Consider the following 26071-nt stretch of genomic DNA (forward strand, 5'->3'; position numbering starts at 1 on the left):
GTAAAAAAACGTTATCCTCTTCATGTTAATCTTACGTGTGACCAACTTAAACCAACATGATTCTGTGAGCTGTAGTTAAAAAAAAAAACATTAAATACTTTAATTAAAGCAAACTTACAGTCTGTAAATCACAAGTGCGAGAATTTCCTAGCAAAGTTGGAAATGCCTTGGGGTATTTCAGACTAAGACGTTTTCTCTGGATCAGCGATCTCTTCAGAATTGAGAACGAACTTTGTAACTATGCAGAAAACAGTTAAATAACGCACTATATAAAAAAAAGAAAACATGAAATCGTATTATTTGACCGTCTTTACCGTATACTGATTGTGATTGAATGAAAGATGTCGTGATCAGCATACCAATTACCAAGATCAAAACACAACATATGTTGTGCATGAGATGCTGGTGCTAATGTTGGTTTGGTGTTGGTTTATCTGGTGCTAATGCTGGTTTGGTGCTGGTTTAGCTGGTGCTAATGCTGGTTTAGCTGGTGTTCACTAGCAAACCAGCACCAAAACACAACATATGCTGGTCTTGCTGGTATGCTGTTTTTTTCAACAGGGTACAGTAACCATGGTTGTCAAAGCCATGTTTTTTTGTGGTTGTGGTTTTACTACCATTGTTTTTTGGTTTTAGCTGTAGTAAAACCATGGTTAATTTTTGTAAGGGCAAACCAGCCCCAGCATTAGCACCAGCTAAACCCAGGGACGGATTATGGCGATGATGTGCCCTGGGCACGGATGTCTCAATGGCCCCCTTTACCAATTTTTTGGGCAACAGCGTTGCACGCACAGGGCTCAAGTGTTGGTTCGCCTCTGCCTGTATGCCCCATCTTACAGGATTAACAATGGCACTAATACAGGGGGAGAGAATGCACACAATATTCTGTACTTTCACACCACAAATTGGTTTATTTATATCTTACCAGTATCTGTCAACATACAACATACTGATACTGTACAACATACTCAATCAAAAAGATTCTGACCTCTCCAAATCATATCACAGGAGAAAATTCCATAAATATTTTACATTTCTACATTTAGCAGACATTTCATTACATTTCATGTGTAACAGTCGTTCACCACAGGCATTTAGGAGCTGGAAACACCAAAACTTTTAAACGCGGCTGAAAATGCCTTGAGGACGCCGAATGCCAGCTGTTTTTCAGCCGAGCGCTTTGGTAGCTGACTGTGATACTTTAGCTGTAAGCCGGTTGGTTGCTGTGGTAATGTCCCGCCCCTCCTCCACTGTAATTGGACGGCCGTGTGAGAACTGACTTGACGAGCGGAGATTTCACTCAAAGTTGAATATTTTTGAACTCTCAGCGCTCAGCGCTGAGTGTGGAACAAACCCAGAGCGCCGGTTTTCAGCGCGGAAAAAAACCGCTAGCTGCTTGCTTATTTGAAAACGCCGAGTTTCCATTGGAATCAATTGAAAACATACGCTGGCCGCGGGCGTAAAAGCTTTGTGTGTCCAGCCCCTATTTACTCTTGCCATTAGAGAAAATGAACGTTCTCCTTCACAGTTGCTGACTGGCAGGGTGAGGAAAAGCTGTCCTTTTGTGCTTTCTTATGACTGATCCACTTGGTTGTGGTTTTAAACTAATTTTTGTTTTGGTTTTTGAGTAACCATCTTCTACGCGTGACTTTTATATCACGCAATGCTTTTCACTCGCCTCTAGATGTCTCTCTCAACAGCGCAGCAATAGATTAAAATTATTTATTTGATTTATTTACTAGTTAATACTTTGCAACTGCAAAAAAACCTACATTATTCTTCAATATTTAACACAATTTTACTGAACATAAAATTAAAATTAAAATATTTATTTGAAAATAATAGACACAGTAAATTTGACAGGGCCCCCTGCTGGCCCAGTGCCCTGGGCAAGTGCCCAGTAGGCCCGTGCGTTAATCCGTGCCTGGCTAAACCAGCACCAAACCAGCATCAGCACCAGCATCCCATGCTGGTCATAGCCCCTACCAGCAAGACCAGCATATGTTGTGTTTTGGTGCTGGTATGCTGGTGGCCACCAGCTAAACCAGCATAATTCCCATGCTGGTCCATCCTGGTGTGATGCTGTTTTTTCAGCAGGGTGGTTACTGTAGTAAAATCATTGTTACCACAAAATAACCATGGTTTTGTCAACCATGGTTACTGTAGTGTACAGTTACATAGCCTACCTTACAAAAAACATTACTGGTGCGCATTGTTTTTAGAGACAAAACAATGCTACTGATATATGTTAAGAGATACATCAGTGCAAGTTGTTTTTAGGTTAAAGCAGTTCAAACATGCATTTTAGTCTGGGGATAAGCCCTGTCCAGAAAAACTGCCCCAAAGAGCCTAATAAAAAATAGTCATTAGTTTCACATTTGAGATGAAGACTTTTTATTATTATTTTATTTTTTTCCCTTGTTCCTTCTTGTTGTGGCATGTGAATTAATGCTTTTATATAAGATATGGGGCCCTATCTTGCACCCAGCGCAATTGACTTTGTCAGTGACGCATGTATCATTCGTATTTGCACCGGCGCACAGTGGGTTTTTCCCTCCAAAGATGCACGTCGGCAAACTAGGGAATGAACTTGCGCTCCCTGGGCAGTTCAGCGCAAAAAGGAGGCGTGTTGCGGCGCAAACCATCCCTGATGCTATTTTGCAGTTTCAAAAAACAATTGCACCACTGACCTGAAAAAACTAGTCTAAAGTCAGTGGCGCGTTGCGGGTGGTTCATTATGCTATTTTAAGGGCGCATGCTTGACCATAATGTATAGCGTGCACAACGCGCACACACTTTGCTTATCTAATCTACACAGATGCAACAGTTATTTTTGCAAATCATAAATTGTTACAGGGGAATCATAGTGGTGAGCATTGTGGTGATAGTTTTTATTTATTGTGTGGCTGCGTTACGATTAAAATATTTTCATAAGAAACCTTAATGTATGTGAACTTGATTTGTAAGTGTACTTTGGGGTTGGACCTTGCTTGCGTTTCTTGGGTCCGATTTCAAAGCCCCCAAACCCTTTCAGCGGTGAGGGTGGACGCAGCGATGTCCTCTGCTGGCGATAGGTCCTGTGTAGAGGCAGATCCACCTCCCGTTACACGGCGTGCCCGATTTATGCTGGCAAGCTTGGGATTCCCCCGTCTCCTGACATCATTGTAGCGCTTGGCGCAACGATGGGGATGCCAGCTGATGAGACAATTGTGGCTATTTCCTCTCACGCCGGTTTAACCTACGCTGATTTGGGCGGGTTTCTCCTATCCCCATACAAAACAACTTCTCTGTCTTTAACTGCTCTTACAAGAACGTCGGACTCCTCGGCTGTGAACCGCACCTGGCGTGCACCTGGTAAATCTGTCATAATAATAGCAACCCGCCATTGAACTTGCGCACTTGCGTTTAAAGGGAATGTTGGATAGCGTTCTGATTGGTTTATTTGACGTTACGCCCAAACCACACCTATGAATACTTAAAGGGCGATTTGCAGGTAAAATTTTTCAACGAATTTGTGCAATTTGCTTGTTGATAATAAACATTTAAACTGTTATCCATTGTATTTTATGTTGTTGGGTATCACAAAACCCGAAAAAGTATGAAAAAGTACAGCGGTTTGCAATGATTCTCCTTTCCCCCACAACGCACTGTATGACGTCAAGCTGGGGAGAGAATTTCCCAAAGCCGCATTGAGAGCATTGAGAATGACTATAGAAAGACGAGTAAAGTACAGTTCTGATAGCGCAGATTATAGATAGATAGATAGATAGATAGATAGATAGATAGATAGATAGATAGACAGACAGACAGACAGACAGACAGACAGACAGACAGACAGACAGACAGACAGACAGATGGATTGGCTAGTATAGAGAGATAGGCAGACAGACAGCCAGATAGCATAACGTTAGCATATCTTCGTGTAGAAAGTAAACAAACAATTAACATACTCGTGCATGCTGGCTTGAGGGGGATGATCCTGCCTGAAATGGGTGTAACTTTATGCGATCTTCAGCACAAACGGTTTTGGCAGCATGTCTCTAATCCTGGAAGCTGAGTGAGGCACGTCACATCTGTTCGCGGGGACCGGCGACCCAAACGCACTCACTTTCTTACAACCAGTAGCGGAATGGCAATCGAGAGAGTCGGGACTTTCCCGGTGGGTCGATCTGATAATAGTTATACATTTCGAGTTAACACAGTCTGGCGGCGTGATATGCGTCCGGTTCCCGCAGCCCGCTGGTCAAACTGCTCAACCTCTCTGCTAAACAAAGTATATGAAAGTCCTCAACCTGTTCGGCAGGTCCAAACATGTACAGGATTTATAAAAATACGGTGATCAATGAGCGGTTTCTCCTCAAATGGCATAGTCTGTCGTGATGTAAAAAGCCGCTGAACGCCTGTTTATTACAGTATGTATGCGGTCGGATCCGAGTGTGCTGCAGCTGCTGACTGCTGCGTATAAAATGATCGTGTGATTCGTTATCGCATAAACAATATAACAAAGCATTCTTTTATTTCACAAAACAATATATTTGAGATATTATTTGATAGACTAGTAAGTGTGGATTAAGGATGTTTAAAAATCTCTAGCCTGGTGGTCAGGACATGAATGGATCAAATCAGCAGATTTGCGAAGTTTTATTTATTTCCACAGATATCATAAATAATAATTATCATGGTAACTTTGCAGTATAACACATTATATATTTACTACGATGTATATATGATTTCCAAATTGTATACGTAAGTATTAAACAGCAATAAATGTCTCATCTATCTCTATGGCTCTGGCTGAGGCTTCCTTCACTTCTCCCCAACGTGACGTCATCGCAGAATTGCGTAAAAAAACCGTTTATACCAAAAACGTAAAAAAAGTGGTCTTTAAGACCCTTTTTGAGACATTTTAAAAATTATACACATATCTTGAGTGATTTATGTACCCATTAATCGACAGTGGTGGTTAACCTGCAAGACGCACTTTAACCTACTTCAGACCAACCCCTTATTGATTTGCGCCTGGTGCAAGAGTTATTTCTCCCGCCGGGAAAATAGCAACAGCGCCCAAGATCCGCCCACAAAGTCACTTGCGCATTGCGCTTCGCACTTGCGTTTCAGATCGTTAAAATAGGGCCCATGGCATTGTACATGCTATACCTGCTGTTGTTAATAAAGCATTAAAAAAACCATTTGAGATAAAGAGCTCAAATGCGAAACCTCTAATGACGTTTTTTTTACCAAAACAAATATGATCACCTGCAATACGCCAAAATCCAATCAAATGCATAAAAAACGCAATATGTTCATAACATTTGTTTATTATTTGCATGTTTTAAATCCACTGAGGGAGTTTTTACTGCACAAATGCCCCCCCTGCATCAAAAAACAAAGTAAATCTCTCAAAAACTGTAACACAGAACTATTTCGGTAAGGATTGAATATTCCTCTATATTCAGTGACAACAATGTCAACATCATTTCATGTACAAGAATACAAAGAACAACAAACAATAGTACACTATTATATCTTCAACATTTGTAACTTTTTTGTTTTATTGTTCCACATATTTATTCTTTTACATACAAACAACTACAATCTCTACAGCACAGTACAATGATAAAGTGATAAACTCTCTGTCACATTTAAATTATGGCAATACATTTAAACTGACAAAAGCATCAGAAGACCTATGGTATATCTGTAGAGTACACGGATGTTGGCCTTTATTTTTCTTTCAGCTGTTAAACACCTGCTGTTCATTAAAAGTGGCCAGTGAACATTTTTGTGTGCTTCCTATCCCAATAGTTTGGGGGCCGAGCAAGGATACATATTTACCACTTATTGCTTTGATTTCTTTTTGCACACGAGATTGATTACGTTTAGAAATACAAAAGACCCTGTAACAAAACCCAAAACTCTTACAACCAGTACACAATCTGAAGTGATGAAGTGCACCAAATCCAGGACTGCTTTACACAGAGATAAGTCATAACGTCACTGAGATAAGTTAACTGGAATTCAGCAGTTCACAGCATACGACAGCAATTATTACATACTCGTTTGAAAATCAATGAACAACGGCGACACCATTGAGATCATGTGACAATGAACAGTTACACACTGCAGGACTTCAGCTGAGAAACCATTTCAATGTGAATAAATGAGAAAATGTTTAATGGAAAATAGGCTATTAGTTTAATATTAACATAAAAACAAAACTGTCTAGTTCACCGACAAATGCACATTTTTATTCTTCTATAATTGTAACCAGCTTCTGGGGTTGTTTAAAAACTCAACTTTAACATTAAGTGCATTGGAGTAAAACACTAGTAAGACCTGGTTAATATATGTCTGAGCCACAAAACTTTGTGCTATTCAAGTGTGATTTTTTTAATGCTTGCTCATTTTGATCGCTTGTAAGTGAATGTATACGACCTGTCTTATTTTCTTCTGTATGCCATGTATGAGATCTGCCGGTACAAACTGAGAAAGTAGAAAATATTTGGCAATTAAAGACGCACACTTTTCACACGTAAAGATTGTCACTACAGCATCTGTGACACTAAAAACGCTGCGCAGAGGTCAAGGTAAAGATGGCAGTTTCTAGGACGGTTTATTTTAAAACTACAATATGCGACGCGTGGCAAGCTGGTTTTCACTTGGTTAAAATGCCACTTTCTTGCAAACGAAACAAACTAGGGTATTATTTAACAATTTAAAGCGCTTGATCAGCAGTTTCCTTTGTGCCTTAAATAAATGGTTTGTGTTAAGTTAGGTGACTACTTTGGTTAAATTGATGTTTTAGTGTACGTCTTGAAGTTATATTAAAAAAGGCGTTATCTAAAAATGGTTGGCTGTGTTTCGTGTCTACTCTGAGCACATAATATGGCTGCTATCCTAAAAAATGGCAGTAAACAAAGTTGAATGACACCAATAAACTGTTGCAGTGTAGCACAATGTAAAAAATGCAGCATTTTGTACTTTAAATAAAAAAATTAAGTTAAGTTATTTCAATTTGTTTTTTTAAGTTATGTCAACTTATCGCAGGAAAAAACTTAAAATAATAGATTGCAAAAAGTTGTTTTAACTTCATGCTGCATTTTTTTACAGTGCACGTTCAGAAGCATCAAAAACAGAAAAATAGCTTTTAAAGGATAGTTCACCCTAAAATAAATTTACTCACCCTCATGTTGCTATAAACCTGTATGAGTTTTTTTAGTATATTTAAGTATTTTGATGATGGTAAGCACACCTACACTGTGAAAAATACTTTGCTGCCTTAATTTTTTTTTATTGAATCAACTCGGATTTACAAGTCATTTCAACTTACTATTATTTATCTTGACTAGAGATGAGTTGTTATAACTACAAAAATTAAGTTGGCATTTCTCAATATATTTTATAAGTTGTGACAACTCATCTCTGTTGATATGACTTGTAAATCTTAGTTGATTTAACAAAAAATTGTAAGGCAGCAAAGTATTTTTTACAGTGTACTTACTTCCATAGTGTTTGTTTTTCCTACTATGGATGTCAATGGGTACCGTCAACTATGTGCTTACCATCATTTATCAAAATATCTTTATATTTAACAAAAAAAGAAACTCTTTCAGGTTTTGAACAACATGATTTTTGGGTGAACTATCCCTTTAACCGGGTTGGTTTTTATACTTTAATATCCTGCTTCAATATCAGTGTTGGGGAAAGTTACTTTTAAAAGTAATTCATTACAATATTAAGTTACTTCTAAAAAAAAGTAACTACTTTTCATGGAAAATAATGTTTTTGTTACTTTTTAGTTACTTTTGCTTTACTTTTTCTTGGCTGAGGTTTGATTTCTTTAGGCCTTGCAGGTGTTTTTTATAATTGAAAAGTTCTGCATTCAGAAATTGCAGATTTCATCGCTACGTTTACTTTAATTTAGTACATAATTTTTTTTATTGAATTAATTAAACTAAAAAAGTAACTTGCATTACTTTTTAAAAAAGTAACTCAAATATTAATGTGTACATTTAAAAAGTAATGCAATACTTTACTCGTTACTTCAGAAAATTAATATTATTACGTAATGCACGTTACTTGTAACGCATTACCCCCAACACTGTTAAATATCTTTCCTAATAATAAAGTCTAGTTGAAACAAGTATTAATTGTGCTTGATAAAATGTAGCAGAATTTAAAATTTCTTGCCGTTTGTCCTAGTTGAATATACAGTTTTTTGTTTCTTATCAATCGCTTAAAATCAATTTTGGGGTTTTTAAGCGTTTTGTGGCTTGTTTTTGATGCTATATTTAGTTACTGCTACCATGTCACCAAACCGTTTTGAACAACAGGTTAACAATGATACAGCAAAAATTCACCCTGCATGTTGCACTACATCTGTTTCCACAGATACTCAAAGTAAAAAATACTATAAAATCAAACTCTCATCAACAGTTATATATAAATAAATACAAATATTCAACATGCAAGCACACATACCTCCATACACACACACATACTTACAGACAGATACCTCAACGTCATTATAAGAACATGAGAGAAAACATTTATGAGGGTGTCTGTGTGTCCTGTGTATGGACTTATTCAGTCACGTTTTACCATATTTGCTTTAATAATAATAAAAATCCCTTAAACAGATAAACTGTATATATACACACACATCAAAATGAATCTAAGACATTATGTTGGTACTAGATCAACATCTTAACATGAAAGTATTTTTCTTTATATATATACATATATATTTTTATATATGTGTGTATATATAATATTAGCTAGAGTTTTCAAACAGACAAATTTGATTAACATATCATTTTCATATATTTATATTCAATACATAATTTACATATTCATCAAAATAAACCTATTAGTTTGGATAGTTTAATCAAATCGCCTTGTGCTTCAATTATGGATTTTTTTTCTTTTATCATGTAAGTTGAATGAATGAAGGAGATCTGCAAGACAAATATGTGATGTAAGTCGATCAAACTCTCACCTGTGCTCATTCAAGGGGACACAACCGAAGCTACGCTGTAGACATCAAGAGGAACACAAACAAACTCGCTCGTTGTTCTGATGAAACAATAATGCAAAATAAAGATAACAGCAGGCTTGCCCATAAAAATGCCAACCCTATAACAATATGTCACTTATCTTATATTTCACATCATGTTGAAGAAGTACATTAATACAGAGCACTTTCTTCAATTCAAGCATAATCTTATGAATGTCACACTTCATTACATGCACAACACCTTTAATAATCAATCATTTTGTAAAAGCACACGGAGTGAAACTAAAATTATTAGTGTAGTTATTATCTGCACTGCCTATAATAATGTGACTTTATCTGTAATTGCATTAAAACTCATTGTGTGCTTGAGCCGATATTGCGTCATCACACAATTTTTTTATAAATTTTTACTTTTGTTGGGACGCAAACAACTAGAACAAAAGTACCGTCACCACTAGATCAACACTGTCTATTCAAACATCTAACTACTGATGTCCCCGGACCTCGACGATGGTTTTCAAATCACACAATGGCTTAAACAAAAATGAAGGGAAAGTCAAACTGATCGTGTTATTTTTTTAGATTCATACCATAAACAACGCAAAGCTGGAATGTGTTTCACACGGCAGTTATTCTATGCATACAAACACACACACACACACACACACACACACACACACACACACACACATTATTCCTCTGAGACGACAAGACATGGTCAGGGATTGATTCATGAATAAATCAAAGAAGAACAGCCTACACATTATCAATCGATATTCCCTACTACAGAATGATAATTATTTGATGATTAATAAGGGAATAAATTGTAACTGAATTATGATACAGTTGCACACGTTGGAGGAATGAAGATATCGCTAACTGATCTGTAAGTGTGGAAATTGTTTCGGCTGCTTCCGGCATTGCTCACTCACGAACAGGGTTTGGGATTCGGGTTTGACACGGTCGGGCAATCCTTACTGAAACGCGCCACCTGCTGGCTGGAATGCTGCATTATTGGAGCACCTGACCACGAGTTTCAGGGAGCTTTAAAGCCAAGAAGCTTCCGACCGCCAAAGCCCCTGAAGCGAAGAGGATGGGCACCGCTTTAGTGATGCCCACAAATGACTGAAAGATGCTGATGCCCAGAACTGCAGCTAACTTGCACAGGGCATTCAAGAACCCAAAGGCTGTTGTTCTGTAAAAAAAAAAACATTATATTTATCATACGATGCACAAGACTTGTAATGGGAATAGCTGCTTCCTAGAGATCCAAATAGGGGTGTGAACTCCAAAACGGGGTGGAAGCTCCAAAATGGGGAATGGCTTTGTCCTATGACAGACAGACATGGCACACCCAATGCCCGCCTAACTCATTGTCCAGGTAACACCCACTTTTGGAATCCACGGCCTAATTTTAAGATTTATATCAGTATATCTTCCAGTTGTTTTGAGGGCGCACGATGCGAAGTTCGTCACAACATATATGTAGCCCGCCATCTGTGTGGTTCGTAATTTCAAAATATGTGTCCGGTGTGTCGAGTTAACCGATGTGCATCATGTGTCTTGTCAAAATAAGTGCCTGCTGCAGATGCGTCTAAAGGGTTTAGGATAAAAGAGATGCTCAGATACTCGCATAATCTCATGTGTAATCAAAGTTTAGTTTTAAGGGAGTGTCTTGTGTGTATTTTGTGAACGTGAGCGTCTCCTACATCATAAACGGTTTTGACGCGCGTGCAGCGAGCACTTATTTTGACAAAACACGTGATGCACATGCTTCACATGACGCAACAAACACATATTTTGAAAACATGAGCAACACACATGACACTACAGACACATATTTTGAATTTGCGCCCCTCAGAAGAGCAGTCATGATATCTACTTGCATGATAAACAGTGCCATCTTTTCATTTTGATTGAACATTTTTAGATATCCCCTAAATGATGATGCATTTATCTGCACTGTAGTGTCAATGCAGTACATAATTGCAACCATGAATTATTATCTACAAATCAAGGCAAGCTAAATGCATTGTTTTTTCACATCAACAACAATAATGACAGAAATATGAACTTGTCCCACCTCTTGTCAGAGGGGTACAGCTCCACCGTGAGCACATCCAGAGCATTCCACGACGCGATGCTGATCCCACCGAAGAGACAAAGCAACGCTATCATAGCCGACTCGCTGTTTCCAAACGACAGGAAGAAGCAGCTGATGCAGGAAATCACGCTGGAACCGGCTACAGAAATAATTATTGAGAAAATAATTATTGTTAAATGCCTAATGCTTTAAACTCCCAAATCTGCATTGATGCAAAACTGCGTTTTTACCCAACATCCTTAGACGACCAATCTTATCCATAAGCAGAGCGGACACGATGTTCCCGGGAAGGACAGCAAGAGTTCCAAGGAAACTGACAAAATATATCATGTAGGCGTTGTTCTCGTCGCTGAAATCCAGCATGCAACCCTCTTTGTTATGCAGGAAGGTGCTGTTGATGAGCTTGCTGTTGATGAGTCTGTACTTGAAGAGGTCTAGAAAAAGACAAGAGCCTCAATGACAAACAGCAACTATTCTTCCATTACATTAACTCTTTCCCTGCCACTGACAAGTTATCTCGTCAATTTAGAGAAAACATTTGCATAAAAAAACATGTTCCTGATGAATTTTTAGGTTAAAGGATAATTCCAGTATTTATTTAAAGGTAGGGTAACAGATTTGATCCTGAAACATTTTTAGTTATGCTGGTTAAAAGTCTCCTCACATCCTGATAGCAATCACTGTGTTAAGTTGTTTAAATGTATTTGTAAAAATTTATGTCATCTGTGAAAGGTGTAGGACCAAAAAATGTTCAACAAATCATAGATTTCAGTCCGAACGGACGTTTCCTTTTATGTCCCTCATACGTAAGCATAATTTGAATTCCCACCGCGCAGCGAGTCCACGCAGATACCATACGTCATCGGCGCGTTCACGTGCGCTCTGTCTGTAAACAGCGAGAACAGGAAACTTTTCTGCTGAATTGACAACCTACACAGGAGCAACAAAACTAAATGCATCTTTTATAACAACAACAACAAAAACTGCCTGGATCAGCAAGAGCAAAAACCCAAATTAACATCGGTAACTTTACTGCTTTACCGCGAGATGCAAACAGCTACAGGAGGCAAAGGGTCTGAAAGGGTCGTTGTTTATTTTGGTAAGGTAGGTATGCGATATGTTTGTACTGAGATGGATTCAGATATTCTACTTTGATGAAACGTTGTGTTGCTTATGAAATTTGTGTTCGTTTTCCGGATTAGCATAACGATATATACTAGTCAACATTTGAAGTGGATCAAAAAAGTTTATTAAAGTTGTGCTAAGACAAGAACGGGTATTAGGGATAAGTTTTATGTAAACTTTTATGAATGGTTTTGATCCACTTCGAATGTTGACTAGTGTAGTTACTACGTCTACACAACTGAACGTGTGCTTAAACTAATTCTGATGTAAACCAGTTGTTTATGTTGGTTATTTTGGAAGTGTTATTCACTTTGTACTGCAAAGTTTTCTCACTGGTGAATGAGACGTGACCGTCTGATCTGTGCGTGTTCATGTGTTTTGGAAAGAGGCGTGACTTTGGATGGCGATTTGACTTGAGGGTGGGATCGGGATTTCATTGCTAGGGGGCTACCATTAGCATTTTTCAAAATGTGTTACCCTACCTTTATTTAACACTTTGAGTCTCATTTCTGGTTTGTTTTGGAAGAACTACAGTGATGGACACTGAAATTTTGACAATGGGTCGTGTCTTGAGTTTTTGACTCGTTTAGAAGCGCCTCTTGACTGCTTCAGAATGGAAGTCAATGACCATGCACAAACATGTCATTAAAACAACACTTAACGTTCATTTTCAAAACTGTACCACTCACCGAGTGGTTTGTGGTGTTCGTTGATGATTAAAAACAAGTTGTGTAGCAAAATACAGTTTCTGTCGTGTTTTATTTGGCATTTTGTAAAATTCCATTGACTTCTCTTGGAAGACTCATTGCTCGCTGATATATCACCTCGCCGCCGGGAAACAGAAAAGGGTCTGTTTACATTTGGTTGTAGTTTTTCGCTCGGTTTCTCTCAAAGGAAATTTTTCCCATATTTGATGGCTCAGTGACCAGCTTTAGGTTTGAAGTTGAGCTCGATTGTGACTGTCTATACGCTAGACACCGACCGTACTTGTATGGCAAAGTGGTTGTCGCCATCAAGTGGTCGGGAGTGTGCTAACGCTTCAGACTCAAATATAGAGCGGAAGTATATACGCGGTTCTGAGGTATCTGAAAAAATAGTTCCACTATAGCAAATAACACAGATTGAAATCATACATTGCGCCAATATATTTGTTTTTAATCATCAACGAACACCACGAACCACTCAGTGAGTAGCACAGTTTTGAAAATGAACGTTAAGTGTTGTTTTAATGACATGTTTGTGCATGGTCATTGACTTCCATTCTGAAGCAGTTAAGAGACGCTTCTAAATGAGTCAAAAAATCAAGACACGACCCATTGTCAAAATGTATGTGTCCATCACTGTAGTTCATCCAAAACAAACCAGAAATGTGACTCAAAAGTGTTAAATACCGGAATTATCCTTTAGTCTGCAATACCACACTTAAACCAATTTATGGAAAAACTGAGGCCAAAAGTTATTTATAATTTTAAACTCTGTGTATGTTTTGATAATTGTTCTGAATCTGATCTCAAACAAAATTCCTTCTCAAAAATGCAATTATTTCAGCTTTTTGCAAAAAATATTTTTTAAGAAAAATACCCATATTTAAGAGTTTACAAGCAGAGAAAAAAATATTGATAGGATGAAAAGTTTTTTCCTGTTATGTTTGTTTATTGTTTGTTTGAAAGCAGAGGGTCTGTTCTTAAATGTGTATGTTTATATATTTTTAAAAGGAAATTTTCCTGGAAGGCATTTTGAGAAACTTTTGTGAAAACCACAAAAAATGCTGGCTAGCAACTTTTCAAAAAAATGGCTGGCAGCAAATGAATTAAAGGATTAGTCTACTTTCATAACAAAATTTCTGGATAATTTACTCACCGCCTTATCATGCAAGATGTTTATGTCTTTCTTTCTTCAGTCGAAAAGAAATTAAATTTTTTGAGGAAAACATTACAGGATTTTTCTTCATATAGTGGACTTAAATTGAACCCAACGGTTTGAAGGTCCAAATTGCAGTTTCAATGCAGCTTCAAAGGGCTCTAAACGATCCCATACAATCATATACGTGACCTTTCGACGTGATTACATAATACGTAACGTTGCGGATGCGCATCACACGGCTAGTGCAATACGATTTCACAAGACTTTTTTAAGATGGCAAATAAATCTTTAGTGTCCCCAAAGTACGTATGTGTCAAAACATACACAGAGTTTAAAATGATTAAATAACGTTTTGGCTTCAGTTTTTTTCATAAATTGGGTAAGTGGATCTAGTGGATTGCAGATTAACATTAAAATATATTAGGAACACGTTTTGTATGCAAATGTTTTCTCTTAATTGATGAGATAAATTGTAAACGGCGGGAAAAGAGTTTATGATTTATGTAGTAAATGTTTTTTTTGTTGTTGCGAAAATGACGATCATTTCGATAGATGAGATCCTTTTGCCTCGGTTGGGATTGTTGGGATTGTTTAGCGCCCGTTGAAGCTGCATTAAAAGTGTAATTTGGACCTTCAAACAATTGGGTTCAATTGAAGTCCACTATATAGAGAGAAATCCGAATTTTTCCTTAAAAAATTTTAATTTATTTTCGACTGAATAAAGAAAGACATAATCATTTTGCATGACATGGGGGTGAGTAAATGATAAGGAAATGATGTTATGAAAGTGGTGTAATCCTTTAAGAGTTTGTCCCAGTGGGGCCAATCCAGACTATCAGACAATTTATTACTTCCTTTCTGAGCACTTAATTTTGAATGCAATAGAATCTGATAGGAGTGTGTTTGGCTGACAATTATATAATTTGCAAAAATCACCCTTTGTATCATTGTACATAATTTTACATATAGATGAACCTATTTTTTACTAATATTTTTAATTCAGTATTTTGATCAAACTCTTTCTTAAAATGTTGTCTAGGTAGACAGCTCACTAGGTTTTTGCAGCTCACAGAGCTTTCGAGTCTCAGCATTCATCTGACGGCTGTTGAGAGTAACAATCATAAACGCCCAGCATGAAATGAGTCATAAAAATGCAGATTGTCATTTTGTCAAAGAAAGCCGGGGAAGAATCTGGTGTTGCTAGGAAACCTGAAATATTTTCAGCGGTGAAACACAATATTTATTTATCCTTATACAAAACGGAATACCTTTGAAAGACTACAGCTCCAATCCAAATACAGTATGACAACTAAAAAAAATTATATTTGAGATCTTCTCACCAGTGTTGTAAAAAAGGGTGGAGATGAAGGTGCAGTTTCTGAAGAAGGTGTTGCTTGACGTAATATCTTCAAAGTAGCATTCCTCAAACAGGGAATCCTCAAACACCATAGACTTCATCTTCAGATTTAAGAACCTTTAATGACAGTGAAGATTGCTCAGATGTTTTTCTTTTATAGCACAGAAGGCACAAATATATATATGAGTCTGACCAGACATTTTGAGCGTACTAAACTTCAAATCAAATGAATCAAATATTTTCTTTATTTTTTTTAACAATTATTCCATAGGTTCCAGTTCTGGGCCCCCCTCACCCTGGGCCCGGGACAACAGACCCGTTTGTCCCCCCCTGTCGGCGGGCGTGCATTGACCCATACTGAATGCGTACTAAAAGCACTGTAAAGATTACAGAATAGTCCATGAAAGTCATTAATATCTTTATCCCAATTGGCTGGATTTAATCTTTTAATTCTTTCGAAAGGAAGTAAAAAAACCGCTGATAATTGTGCCATTTTCTGTGAACAGAAGTGCAGATCACACAGTAATTACTGGTTCAACAAGCGCTTAAGGACTATTACACAATCAAAGCTTTTTTATTTTTAAATCTACTGAGCTGGGTAGCTGTCCACATAGGCAGCTACCTTACTAAATGATTTAAAACACTTTTCATATGCAGTAATTCTGTTGTACTTGTACACAAGTCTTCCCATATGACTATATTTACAACAGTTTTCATTTAACCTTGAATATTCTTAAAAAAGCAGAATTACACAATACTACATTTTATGTTTCGTAAAAAGTACACTTCAGTTTACTGAAATATGTCTAAAGCAGCACGTACTTGTCGTTGAAGTACTCTCCATTCCTGTGGATCTGGTTCTCTAGGGTGAAGTTAAAGGTCACATGCTCCACTTTTTCTTTGATAAAGATTTTAGTGCGCGAGGAGTACTCTTGTCTCTGCAGATACTTGATCATGTCAGGGAACCAAACAGTCAAACCGTAGTAGCTGCAAAGCAGAAAGGAGAGCAAAAACATGTAAATCCTTATCAATATCTCATAAAACCTAGCAAGTTGCTTGTCTCTCTACATAGTCAGCGTCCAAGTTAAATTGGACCTCTTAAACAACCCATATACCTACATTCACATTTATGCATTTGGTGCATAATGCCATATATGTGTTCCCTAGGAATCGAACCCAAGACCTTTACATTGCTAAAGCATTGCTTTACCATTTGAGCTACAATAACACAAAAGTACCTCATGGAGCAGAGCTCATTACTGGATTACACAAAGAAAATGTTTTGAATGTGTTTACCTGAAGGACATGGAAAACCACACAGCCATCAGCATATATGTGATTCTCCTGTATTCTGGATTAAAGATTGTCAGGAAGTTGCTCCACACCTGTAAACAACCATTAGCATTAAAAATTAGAAATGTAAAGTTTAAACGCAACCTAAAGGAGACATGTAAAAGGAAACAAAGACATCTACTTCATACATCTTTACATCTCAATTCAAAGCTCCCTGCCTAGTCAACCCAAACCAATTTTTTCATAAAACAAAAACTAGGATGCAAAAAAAATTTCATTTAGAAACACGCTTACAAAACCTTTTACAAACAGAAATCTTGAAGATGGTAAGTGGTGAAGTTGCATTTGTTATTTTTTTATCATGTAACCTTGACTACATAAAATACTACAAATGTGTCTTACAGTAAGTAACACTGGTATATTTCTAGCAATAACCAATAATACATTGTATGGGTCAAAATTATAGATTTAACTTAAGATCATGGTCCATGAAGATATTTTGTAAAAAAAATATATCAAACATTTTTTATCATTAGTAATATGTATCAAGTTCATTTGGGCAACCAATTAAGATAAAACATTTGCATGACAAACATGTGTTCCTGATGAGTTTTTATGGTTATCTGTAATACCGCAATTACTTACCCGATTTATAAAAAAACGGAAGCAAAAAATTATTTAATTTATCCACACTCCATGTATGTTTTGATAATCGTTCTGAACCTGATCTCTAACAAAATTCCTTCACAAAAATGCAATTATTTAGGCTTTTTGCTAAAAAATATTTTTGAAGAAAAATACCCATATTTAAGAGTTTATAAGCATATAGATAGGATGAAATGTTTTTCCTGGGTTTTTTATGTTTATGTTTATATATTTTTTGTATGTTTATATATATTTAAAAGAAAAATTCCTGGAAGGCATTATGTGAAACTTTTGTGAAAATCACAAAAAATGTTGGTGGGGAACTAAAAAAAAAGGTTTGCGGGGAATGAGTTAAAGGAGATTTTTTTCAATATTTACATTTTTTGGCACCCTCAAATTCCAGATTTTCATATAGTTGTATCTCAGGCAAATATTGTCCTATCCTAAAAAACCATAAATCAATATAAAGCTTATTTATTCAGCTTTCAGATGATGTATAAATCTCAATTGACCCTTATGACTGGGTTAGTGGTCCACAGCCACGGTTTATAAAACATTTTAAAGGACTGGTTGCAAACGGCAAACTTACATTAGTGCAATGTGTATTGTACAGTACCTGATGAAAGAGGTTTGTCAGCTTGACCCTCCAGCGCTGGTGCCATGCCGCGGCCTCTCCACCCATATCAACCAACTCATCCATCTGTTTCACCGTCTTAATGGTAGTGACCTGTGCATATCACAATATGTGATGATGATGATACATTTTTAACAAGTTTATACTAGGGGCTGTTGAATGCTTTATTCTGATTGGTTGAGAAATGTTCAATGGGTATGCATTATTTTTTTAATAACGCACACCTGACCTGTCAAATGTCTTAAAATAACCAACAGGGCAATGTATTAGCCTTTTCTGTGGTATAATTGGAATAATTGACTCCAGCCCCTTAAATTATTAGAAAATAATGCACACCCGCTGGGAAATATTCAACGGCCCGTCGTCAATTATTTCGTACATAAACATTAGATTTTTAGGAGGATTCTTGTTATACATCTTTTATATACAGCTTGCTTATAGCTTTAACTCAACCGTCAGACCATAATAAAGAGATCATGGACATAATTTTTCATTTAACTTCTTATTTCATTAGTGCATTTCATTAAGAAAATTCATTATGTGCTAACTGTTTATTGTTCTTGTTAATTTAAAAGCGAGAAATTTGATTTCAAGTCCGGCCAGACAAATGGAATCTCGTTAGCTTAACTGCGATTCATTTATTATGCATTATAGAGAAATTAAAAATTCCCACCGATCATTTCTGTTTTGCATGCTATTGCGGCTGGATCGAGGACTGAGCATGAAAATACTGCGGTACTCACCGAGAAAACTCTCTCGGGATGACCTTTAGCTCTCATGTTCGTATCGTGGACCTGCTTCAAAATCATCCAGGCTTCATCGTGTTTCCCGTTCTGTAAAATCACAAACATTGCCGTAAAATCAACTCTGCGTTACTGTCATACACATTTATAAATAAATACGGTCTGCAGGCAGGCTCTAATCATTCTTGGGGCAAAATACATTTTGGTATCCATGTTTACCAATTTTATTTCTATAGGAGCAACAGACAAATAGATGTGGCTATGAGGTTATTTTTTTTAACCTAGCATTGGGTCAAAAAGAGACAAACCCAACCTGTTGGGTTGTAATTTAACCTATGCTGGGTTGTTTCTGCCAAAAATAGTCAAATATACCCATTCCCTAGGGTAATTTAATCCAAGGGCCGGGTTCGTCCCTTTTTGACCCAACCCGGAGTTAAAAAAAGAGTGTTAAAGTTTTGACAGGTGTTGTGTATTGTCCTCTGATCAGATTTTTTCAACATTATATATTTACATTATGACATAGCTATATGATATATGAAAATTAATCACAATCAGACTTGAATGTTTTCTTCTAGTGATGACTCTCTCAATTTTTTCTATAACAGCATCCATAAGCGAGTCTCAAGAAGCTCATGTAACTGATGTGTATTGTCACTGACCTCCAGATAAAAACGTGGGCTCTCTGGCATGGTGGTCAGAGCCACGATAGCGGCGACAGACGGAAACGCACACACCAGCACGAACACTCGCCAGCTGTGAAACTGGTAGGCTGATCCCATCTGGAAGCTCCAGCCTGGTTAACACGAGGTGACATGCATTAATCAACGGAGATAAATCTCTCTCAATATGAAATTTATATATTAAATATATTTAAATTTATTCAAAATATTTAAAATCTGTGAATTTTGCAGACACTTTTTTAGATGCTTTAAAGGGGTCATATGATGCAATTTCTTGTTCACTTTATTAGTCTTAAAAGCTGTTTGTGCTTTATACATACTGTAGAGATATACTTTCTAAAACACCTTATATAAACACAGCCCCACATATCTATGTCACTGTGTGGGAAGATTTGCATAACACCGCCCAAATGTATACGCAAAGAAAGAAGGAAACATTTTATAACTATAGTCATTTTGTTGCCGCTGCCATGGCGTAAAGTGCTTTGAGAGATGATAATTCAAATGTGGTAAGGGGCATAACATTTCTGTCACATGCCTGAGGTATTTGGCCAATCACAACCATTGACTGAAAAAAAAGATGGACGACGCCCGTTCGCTGATTCTTGAGTCTGCGCATTAGCGATTTCGGGACCAGTTCTGCGCAAGAGTGAGCAGGAAGTAAAGCCGCGAAATCAAGGCCCCGCCCCTCGCTCTGACAGAATGCGCATATCACAGCTGTCAATCATGATGTCACACCACTGTTTTTATATCATTAAAAAACTAACTAAAAACAAACTTATTTTAAAAACAAACACTTGAATTTACATCACAATGTAAAAAACTACAGTAAATGACAGAAACCATCTTCAGAAAAAAGATAATTGAAGTGTAATTAAATAGTTTAGTTGGTCTCAAGTCCCATTGAATAACATGGGGGAGGCGGGGTTTATGACCTATCCTAGGAGCAGTCACTGGGGACGTTTCGGCTTTACTTTTTAGGGCTTGTGTGGCATGCTTGATCACAACACACTGAATAGCTGGCCAATCAGAGCATACCGCACTTTTCAGAACAATGAGCTTTGTAAAAAAACAACGTGTTTCAGAAAAGCAGGGCATAGAGGAGCAACAATAATGTACGGTAGGTGGAAAAGAATGTGCTTAAACCGCGTAAACACATTGCATTACACCAAATACACAAATTAATGTTCTTTTTAGCAACGTCATATGATCTCTATGAAGGCAACATACACTGCATTCAAGCTATACAATTTTAACCCTACGTTTGTTACTGGTAGAGGTCCGACCCAAGAAAGCTTAATGCGTGCCTCGTTCACAGGTCAGGTTTAATATTAGCAGCCTCTGGTCTTGAGTAATTTAAATTAATGAGTAATGTTTTTGACGAACAGACCTGAGAAGACCCAAACTAACATGTGTGCATCAAGTGTTATGTGGATGAGGACGAACCCAAGTGCAGACAGATGTATATGAACAAAAAGACTTTTATTATATAATACAAACAGAAAACAAAACCCACGAGGGGGCAAAACAATGAAAACAGGATAACTATAAACAGAAGGAGTGAACACTAAACAGGACTAGATACAAAACTACACTGAAACACTAAACTGGATTACACTTAACAAAGAACTTGACAAAACACAACTATATATTACACTTGACTAGACTAGACTTTGGACAGCGTACTTACAGGACTTTGGAAACAATGCACAAGCACAGGACAACAAACACAAGGATCTTAAATAGAGGACAACTAATGAGGGCAACAGGTGACAGGAATTAAACAATAATGAGGAGGATGACAAGGGAGCGGGGTAAAAGAGACAAGACACTGGGAACACGTGGTCTAGTAAATCAATACTAAGACCACGTGAACCCACACAAAACATGGGTCTGTCATGATTCTGCCACAAGACTAGATTAAACAAAGGACAAGATGGCAGAACCATGACAGAATCCCCCCCTAAAGGAGCGGCTACCAGACGCTCCCCAGGGGAACACTAGACATGGGACAAGACAGACTGACAGATAGACAAACACCAAGAAAACATGACAAATATACACAGGGGCAGACAAGATAAAATAACAAGAGGGTTGGGGTGACACAATAAAAACAAACAAGGGAGGGGGGGCGGAGGCAAAACAGAGTTCATGTGAGGAAGTCCAGGTGGGGTGGAGCTGGGTGGGCAAGGGGTCTTGGGTTCAGGGGTAGTGGAGGGCTTGGGACGAGGAGTCCGGGCAGGCTTGGCGGGGAGCTTGGAGGCAACAGGCTTGGTTGGGGATGCAGGCTGGGAAAGGGGAACAAAAGGAGGCAAGGTAGGGTTCCAGGGCGTGGTAGGGGTAGACAAGGGAGCAGATGGGGGCGAGCCAGGACTCACAGGGTAGGAGAGAGAGTCAAGGGAGGACATGGAGACAGTAGCGGGGGACCAGGCAGACGAACAGGATGACAGTGCTGGGGAGGAAGCAACAGAAGGAGCTGGAGAGACAGGGGGCGCTGCGTCCGGCAGCGGAGACGAGACAGAGACAGGGGGCGCTGCGTCCGGCAGCGGAGACGAGACAGAGACAGGGGGCGCTGCGTCCGGCAGCGGAGACGAGACAGTGACAGGGGGCGCTGCGTCCGGCAGCGGAGACGAGACAGTGACAGGGGGCGCTGCGTCCGGCAGCGGAGACGAGACAGTGACCGGGGGCGCTGCGTCCGGCAGCGGAGACGAGACAGTGACCGGGGGCGCTGCGTCCGGCAGCGCAGACGAGACAGGGACCGTGACAGGGGGCGCTGCGTCCGGCAGCGCAGACGAGACAGGGACCGTGACAGGGGGCGCTGCGTCCGGCAGCGCAGACGAGACAGGGACCGTGACAGGGGGCGCTGCGTCCGGCAGCGCAGACGAGACAGGGACCGTGACAGGGGGCGCTGCGTCCGGCAGCGCAGACGAGACAGGGACCGTGACAGGGGGCGCTGCGTCCGGCAGCGCAGACGAGACAGGGACCGTGACAGGGGGCGCTGCGTCCGGCAGCGCAGACGAGACAGGGACCGTGACAGGGGGCGCTGCGTCCGGCAGCGCAGACGAGACAGGGACCGTGACAGGGGGCGCTGCGTGCTGCAGCGGAGGCTGCGCAGACGGCAGGGGCTGCAGCGGAGGCTGCGCAGACGGCAGGGGCTGCAGCGGAGGCTGCGCAGACGGCAGGGGCTGCAGCGGAGGCTGCGCAGACGGCAGGGGCTGCAGCGGAGGCTGCGCAGACGGCAGGGGCTGCAGCGGAGGCTGCGCAGACGGCGGAGGCTGCGCAGACGGCAGGGGCTGCAGCGACTGTGAGGTCAACCCCCTTCTCCTCCTCTTCCTTCTCGGGCGTGGTGCAGATGCGGTGGCAGGTGAGGTGAGGACAGTGGTGGGAGCAGCAGGCTCCGAAGAGGACCCCTCGGACGGCGACTCCCACGAAACCCTCCTCTCACGCTTACCACGAAGGTCAGGGGGCTGGACAGAGCTGGCAAAAACTGGAGTGGTGATTGCTGGGTCCTCCAGCGCCAGGACTCCCACGGTGAGACCCTCCGGGATGGCAGACAAAGGGATGGGACCAGCGGTTCTGGCTGGCTCCCTTCTAGAATTGACCCCGGGTCCAAACAGGAGAGGATCGTACCAGGTGGGACCCGGTTCAAGTACAACAGAAAAACTGCGTCCTCTCCTAGCGCAGCGACGGTACATCCAGTCCGCTGGGTTCTTAACTGGCTTGTGCATTCTGTTATGTGGATGAGGACGAACCCAAGTGCAGACAGATGTATATGAACAAAAAGACTTTTATTATATAATACAAACAGAAAACAAAACCCACGAGGGGGCAAAACAATGAAAACAGGATAACTATAAACAGAAGGAGTGAACACTAAACAGGACTAGATACAAAACTACACTGAAACACTAAACTGGATTACACTTAACAAAGAACTTGACAAAACACAACAATATATTACACTTGACTAGACTAGACTAGACTAGACTAGACTAGACTTTGGACAGCGTACTTACAGGACTTTGGAAACAATGCACAAGCACAGGACAACAAACACAAGGATCTTAAATAGAGGACAACTAATGAGGGCAACAGGTGACAGGAATTAAACAATAATGAGGAGGATGACAAGGGAGCGGGGTAAAAGAGACAAGACACTGGGAACACGTGGTCTAGTAAATCAATACTAAGACCACGTGAACCCACACAAAACATGGGTCTGTCATGATTCTGCCACAAGACTAGATTAAACAAAGGACAAGATGGCAGAACCATGACATCAAGTCCTTTTCCAACCCCTCCTCTGTTTTCCAAGAGCGCTCGCAATATTGTGTGTCTGGCGATTGGTTAAATATCATTGAGCCAGACCTGTCAATCAATTTTGTCGTTACCTTGGTGTCTTCTTCAGATAACAAAGTAAAGTAAATGGAGCAGCGGGCCAAATTGATTGCGGTTTCTTTCTGTCTGACAGGTGTGTGTGCGGTCGCCAAGTAAGATGTGATCCTGGATGAACATATTTTGAATAAATCTACAATTTGAGCTACTGCACAAGCTGTGATTGTTCACAACTATCCTAAAGCCATAAATTAAAGCTTGATAGTTACCATAGTGGGGTATAATGGCCCAAGCCATGGCAGCAGCGTAGATGCCTCCAAACATCCAGAACATACAGAGCCAGCTGAGGTGCTCACCACGCTTTTCTTGACACAGAAACTCAGAGTAATACGAGAAGACGATGGGTATAGAACCACCAATCCTGCAGAGAGAGAATCAGACGCATAAGACGGTATTGAGAAATCTGTGTGAAAAAGTATTTTTGCATGACTTGGTGATGCAGAAATGATACATCTCACTTTATATTAAGCATCCCAAACAAGAACATCAAATAACAGCAATAAATGCTTACTTTATTATGGTAGTTTTATTTGTTAATAAGTGCAAAAACTTTCATTTACCCCACACCAGAAAGCAGGCGGCAGAAAAGAAAGGAGCTGTATCCTTGAACAAACGAGGAGAAGAACGCAAAGACACTGTTGATGGAGAGAGATATAAGAAGAGTCTGTCTGCGCCCGATTCTGTCTGCCAGACCTCCCCATACGAAGGCACCAACCATCATACCCAGATACACAATGAGACCTGAGAGAGAGAGAGAGAGAGAGAGAGAGAGAGATGGAGAAAGTGAGAGAGAAAATCAATAACAATAACAAAATATACCATGCCAAATTAGGACTCTACGGTGTTACTCTGTACAGACAGTAAAACAACAGTTGGGTCAAATGACATCGACAATATGGATACATGATGCATACAAATAAAAAAATATTGCTTAGATGTTGCGCATTTTAGATTTTAGTTTATCATTGAAAATGAATTTGTGCTCCGACATATGGTGCAAATGCACTTTCGGCAACCCGAGTTCAAATCCCAGCTCGAGGTCCTTTGCCGATCCCATACCCCTCTCTCCACCCTGTACTTTCCTGTCGTTTCTCAATTACTGTCTATCAATAAAAAGGCAAAATGGCCCAAAAAAAGTTACTTTAAAAAAAGACAATGAATTTTGAGCATGAATATCCAAAATATGCAATTTGTCTAATGTTTTTCCTATTTGACATCAATATCAAACACAAGTCCAAAAGCCAGTAATGCAAAGTGATCGAAAGAATATCATGTAACATAAACATTAATGGTTGTTGCTTGAGTAACATGAGAATGTAAATAAAATACAAATGTGACAGCTTTGCTCTTTGAAATGCAAAATTTTTATTGTTTTTTAGGTGCACAAAATGTATGTGCTTTGTGCTTTTAAAGAGGATAAGGTCTGATTTAAAGAAGTCACACAGACTGCTGAACGCGAACACTGATTTTTCACAGCTCCACCATCAGTCGGTCATGTGACTGAGGGTGTGAACACAGACATGCGTCATCCGACAGTACCAGAGCAACTCCATGGCACCACATGGCATACCTACAAGCTTTCTGATTTTACACCAGTGTGTGAATCATCTAATGCAATATGAATACAATATAAACCCAATGTTATTGACACTTTTAGTGATTGGATGTTTCTTTGAAATATACATTTTGTATCTATGTTATTCATTAAAATTCTTAAATGAGAAATGAAAACGTAACAGTAAGTGACATAGAGTAAGAGCATTTCGTTAAAGTTATAGTCCACTTTTATAAAACAAATGTATATATATATATATATATATATATATATATATATATATATATTATTATTTATTTTTTGATACGTTTTGCTAGATAAGACCCTTATGGCACGAGTGGGGTAATTTAGAGCCCTTTGAAGTTGCACTGAAACACTGAAACTATAAACTGTTGAGGTCTAATAAAATCCACTAAATATGGTGAAAAATCCTGGAATGTTGTCCTCAACAAAACGTCGTTTTCTTCTCGACTGAACAGAAAAACATAAACATCTTGGATGACATTGGGGTAAGTAATTATTTTGTGTAGAATAACGCTTGATAATTTTTGTAGACTGACAACAAAACATTTGTGATTTTTTTTCTTATGCTGTACATTTTTCTTATGGTGCAAATTTTATGCTGTCCTGCAAAACAATTGTTAAAATTTCCAGCTTAACC

General features: G+C 39.1%; 1 protein-coding gene across 1 annotated transcript in view; it reads right to left on the reverse strand.

Annotated features, from left to right (window-relative positions):
- Nucleotides 1-5298: 5298 nt before the first annotated feature.
- sv2a (synaptic vesicle glycoprotein 2A) overlaps nucleotides 5299-26071 on the reverse strand; it is a 40468-nt gene continuing 19695 nt past the window's right edge. The window contains exons 3-13 of the mRNA XM_065298837.1: nucleotides 24416-24596; nucleotides 24065-24216; nucleotides 19440-19573; nucleotides 18781-18870; nucleotides 18020-18130; nucleotides 16762-16850; nucleotides 16288-16452; nucleotides 15449-15582; nucleotides 11351-11554; nucleotides 11100-11259; nucleotides 5299-10211 (exon numbers count right to left, since the gene is read on the reverse strand). Coding sequence (XP_065154909.1) covers nucleotides 10028-10211; nucleotides 11100-11259; nucleotides 11351-11554; nucleotides 15449-15582; nucleotides 16288-16452; nucleotides 16762-16850; nucleotides 18020-18130; nucleotides 18781-18870; nucleotides 19440-19573; nucleotides 24065-24216; nucleotides 24416-24596 — 1604 coding nt within the window. The 3' untranslated portion in view covers nucleotides 5299-10027. The remainder of the gene's footprint in view (nucleotides 10212-11099; nucleotides 11260-11350; nucleotides 11555-15448; nucleotides 15583-16287; nucleotides 16453-16761; nucleotides 16851-18019; nucleotides 18131-18780; nucleotides 18871-19439; nucleotides 19574-24064; nucleotides 24217-24415; nucleotides 24597-26071) is intronic.

Source organism: Paramisgurnus dabryanus, chromosome 13 (assembly GCF_030506205.2).
Source record: "Paramisgurnus dabryanus chromosome 13, PD_genome_1.1, whole genome shotgun sequence".
NCBI lineage: Eukaryota > Metazoa > Chordata > Actinopteri > Cypriniformes > Cobitidae > Paramisgurnus > Paramisgurnus dabryanus.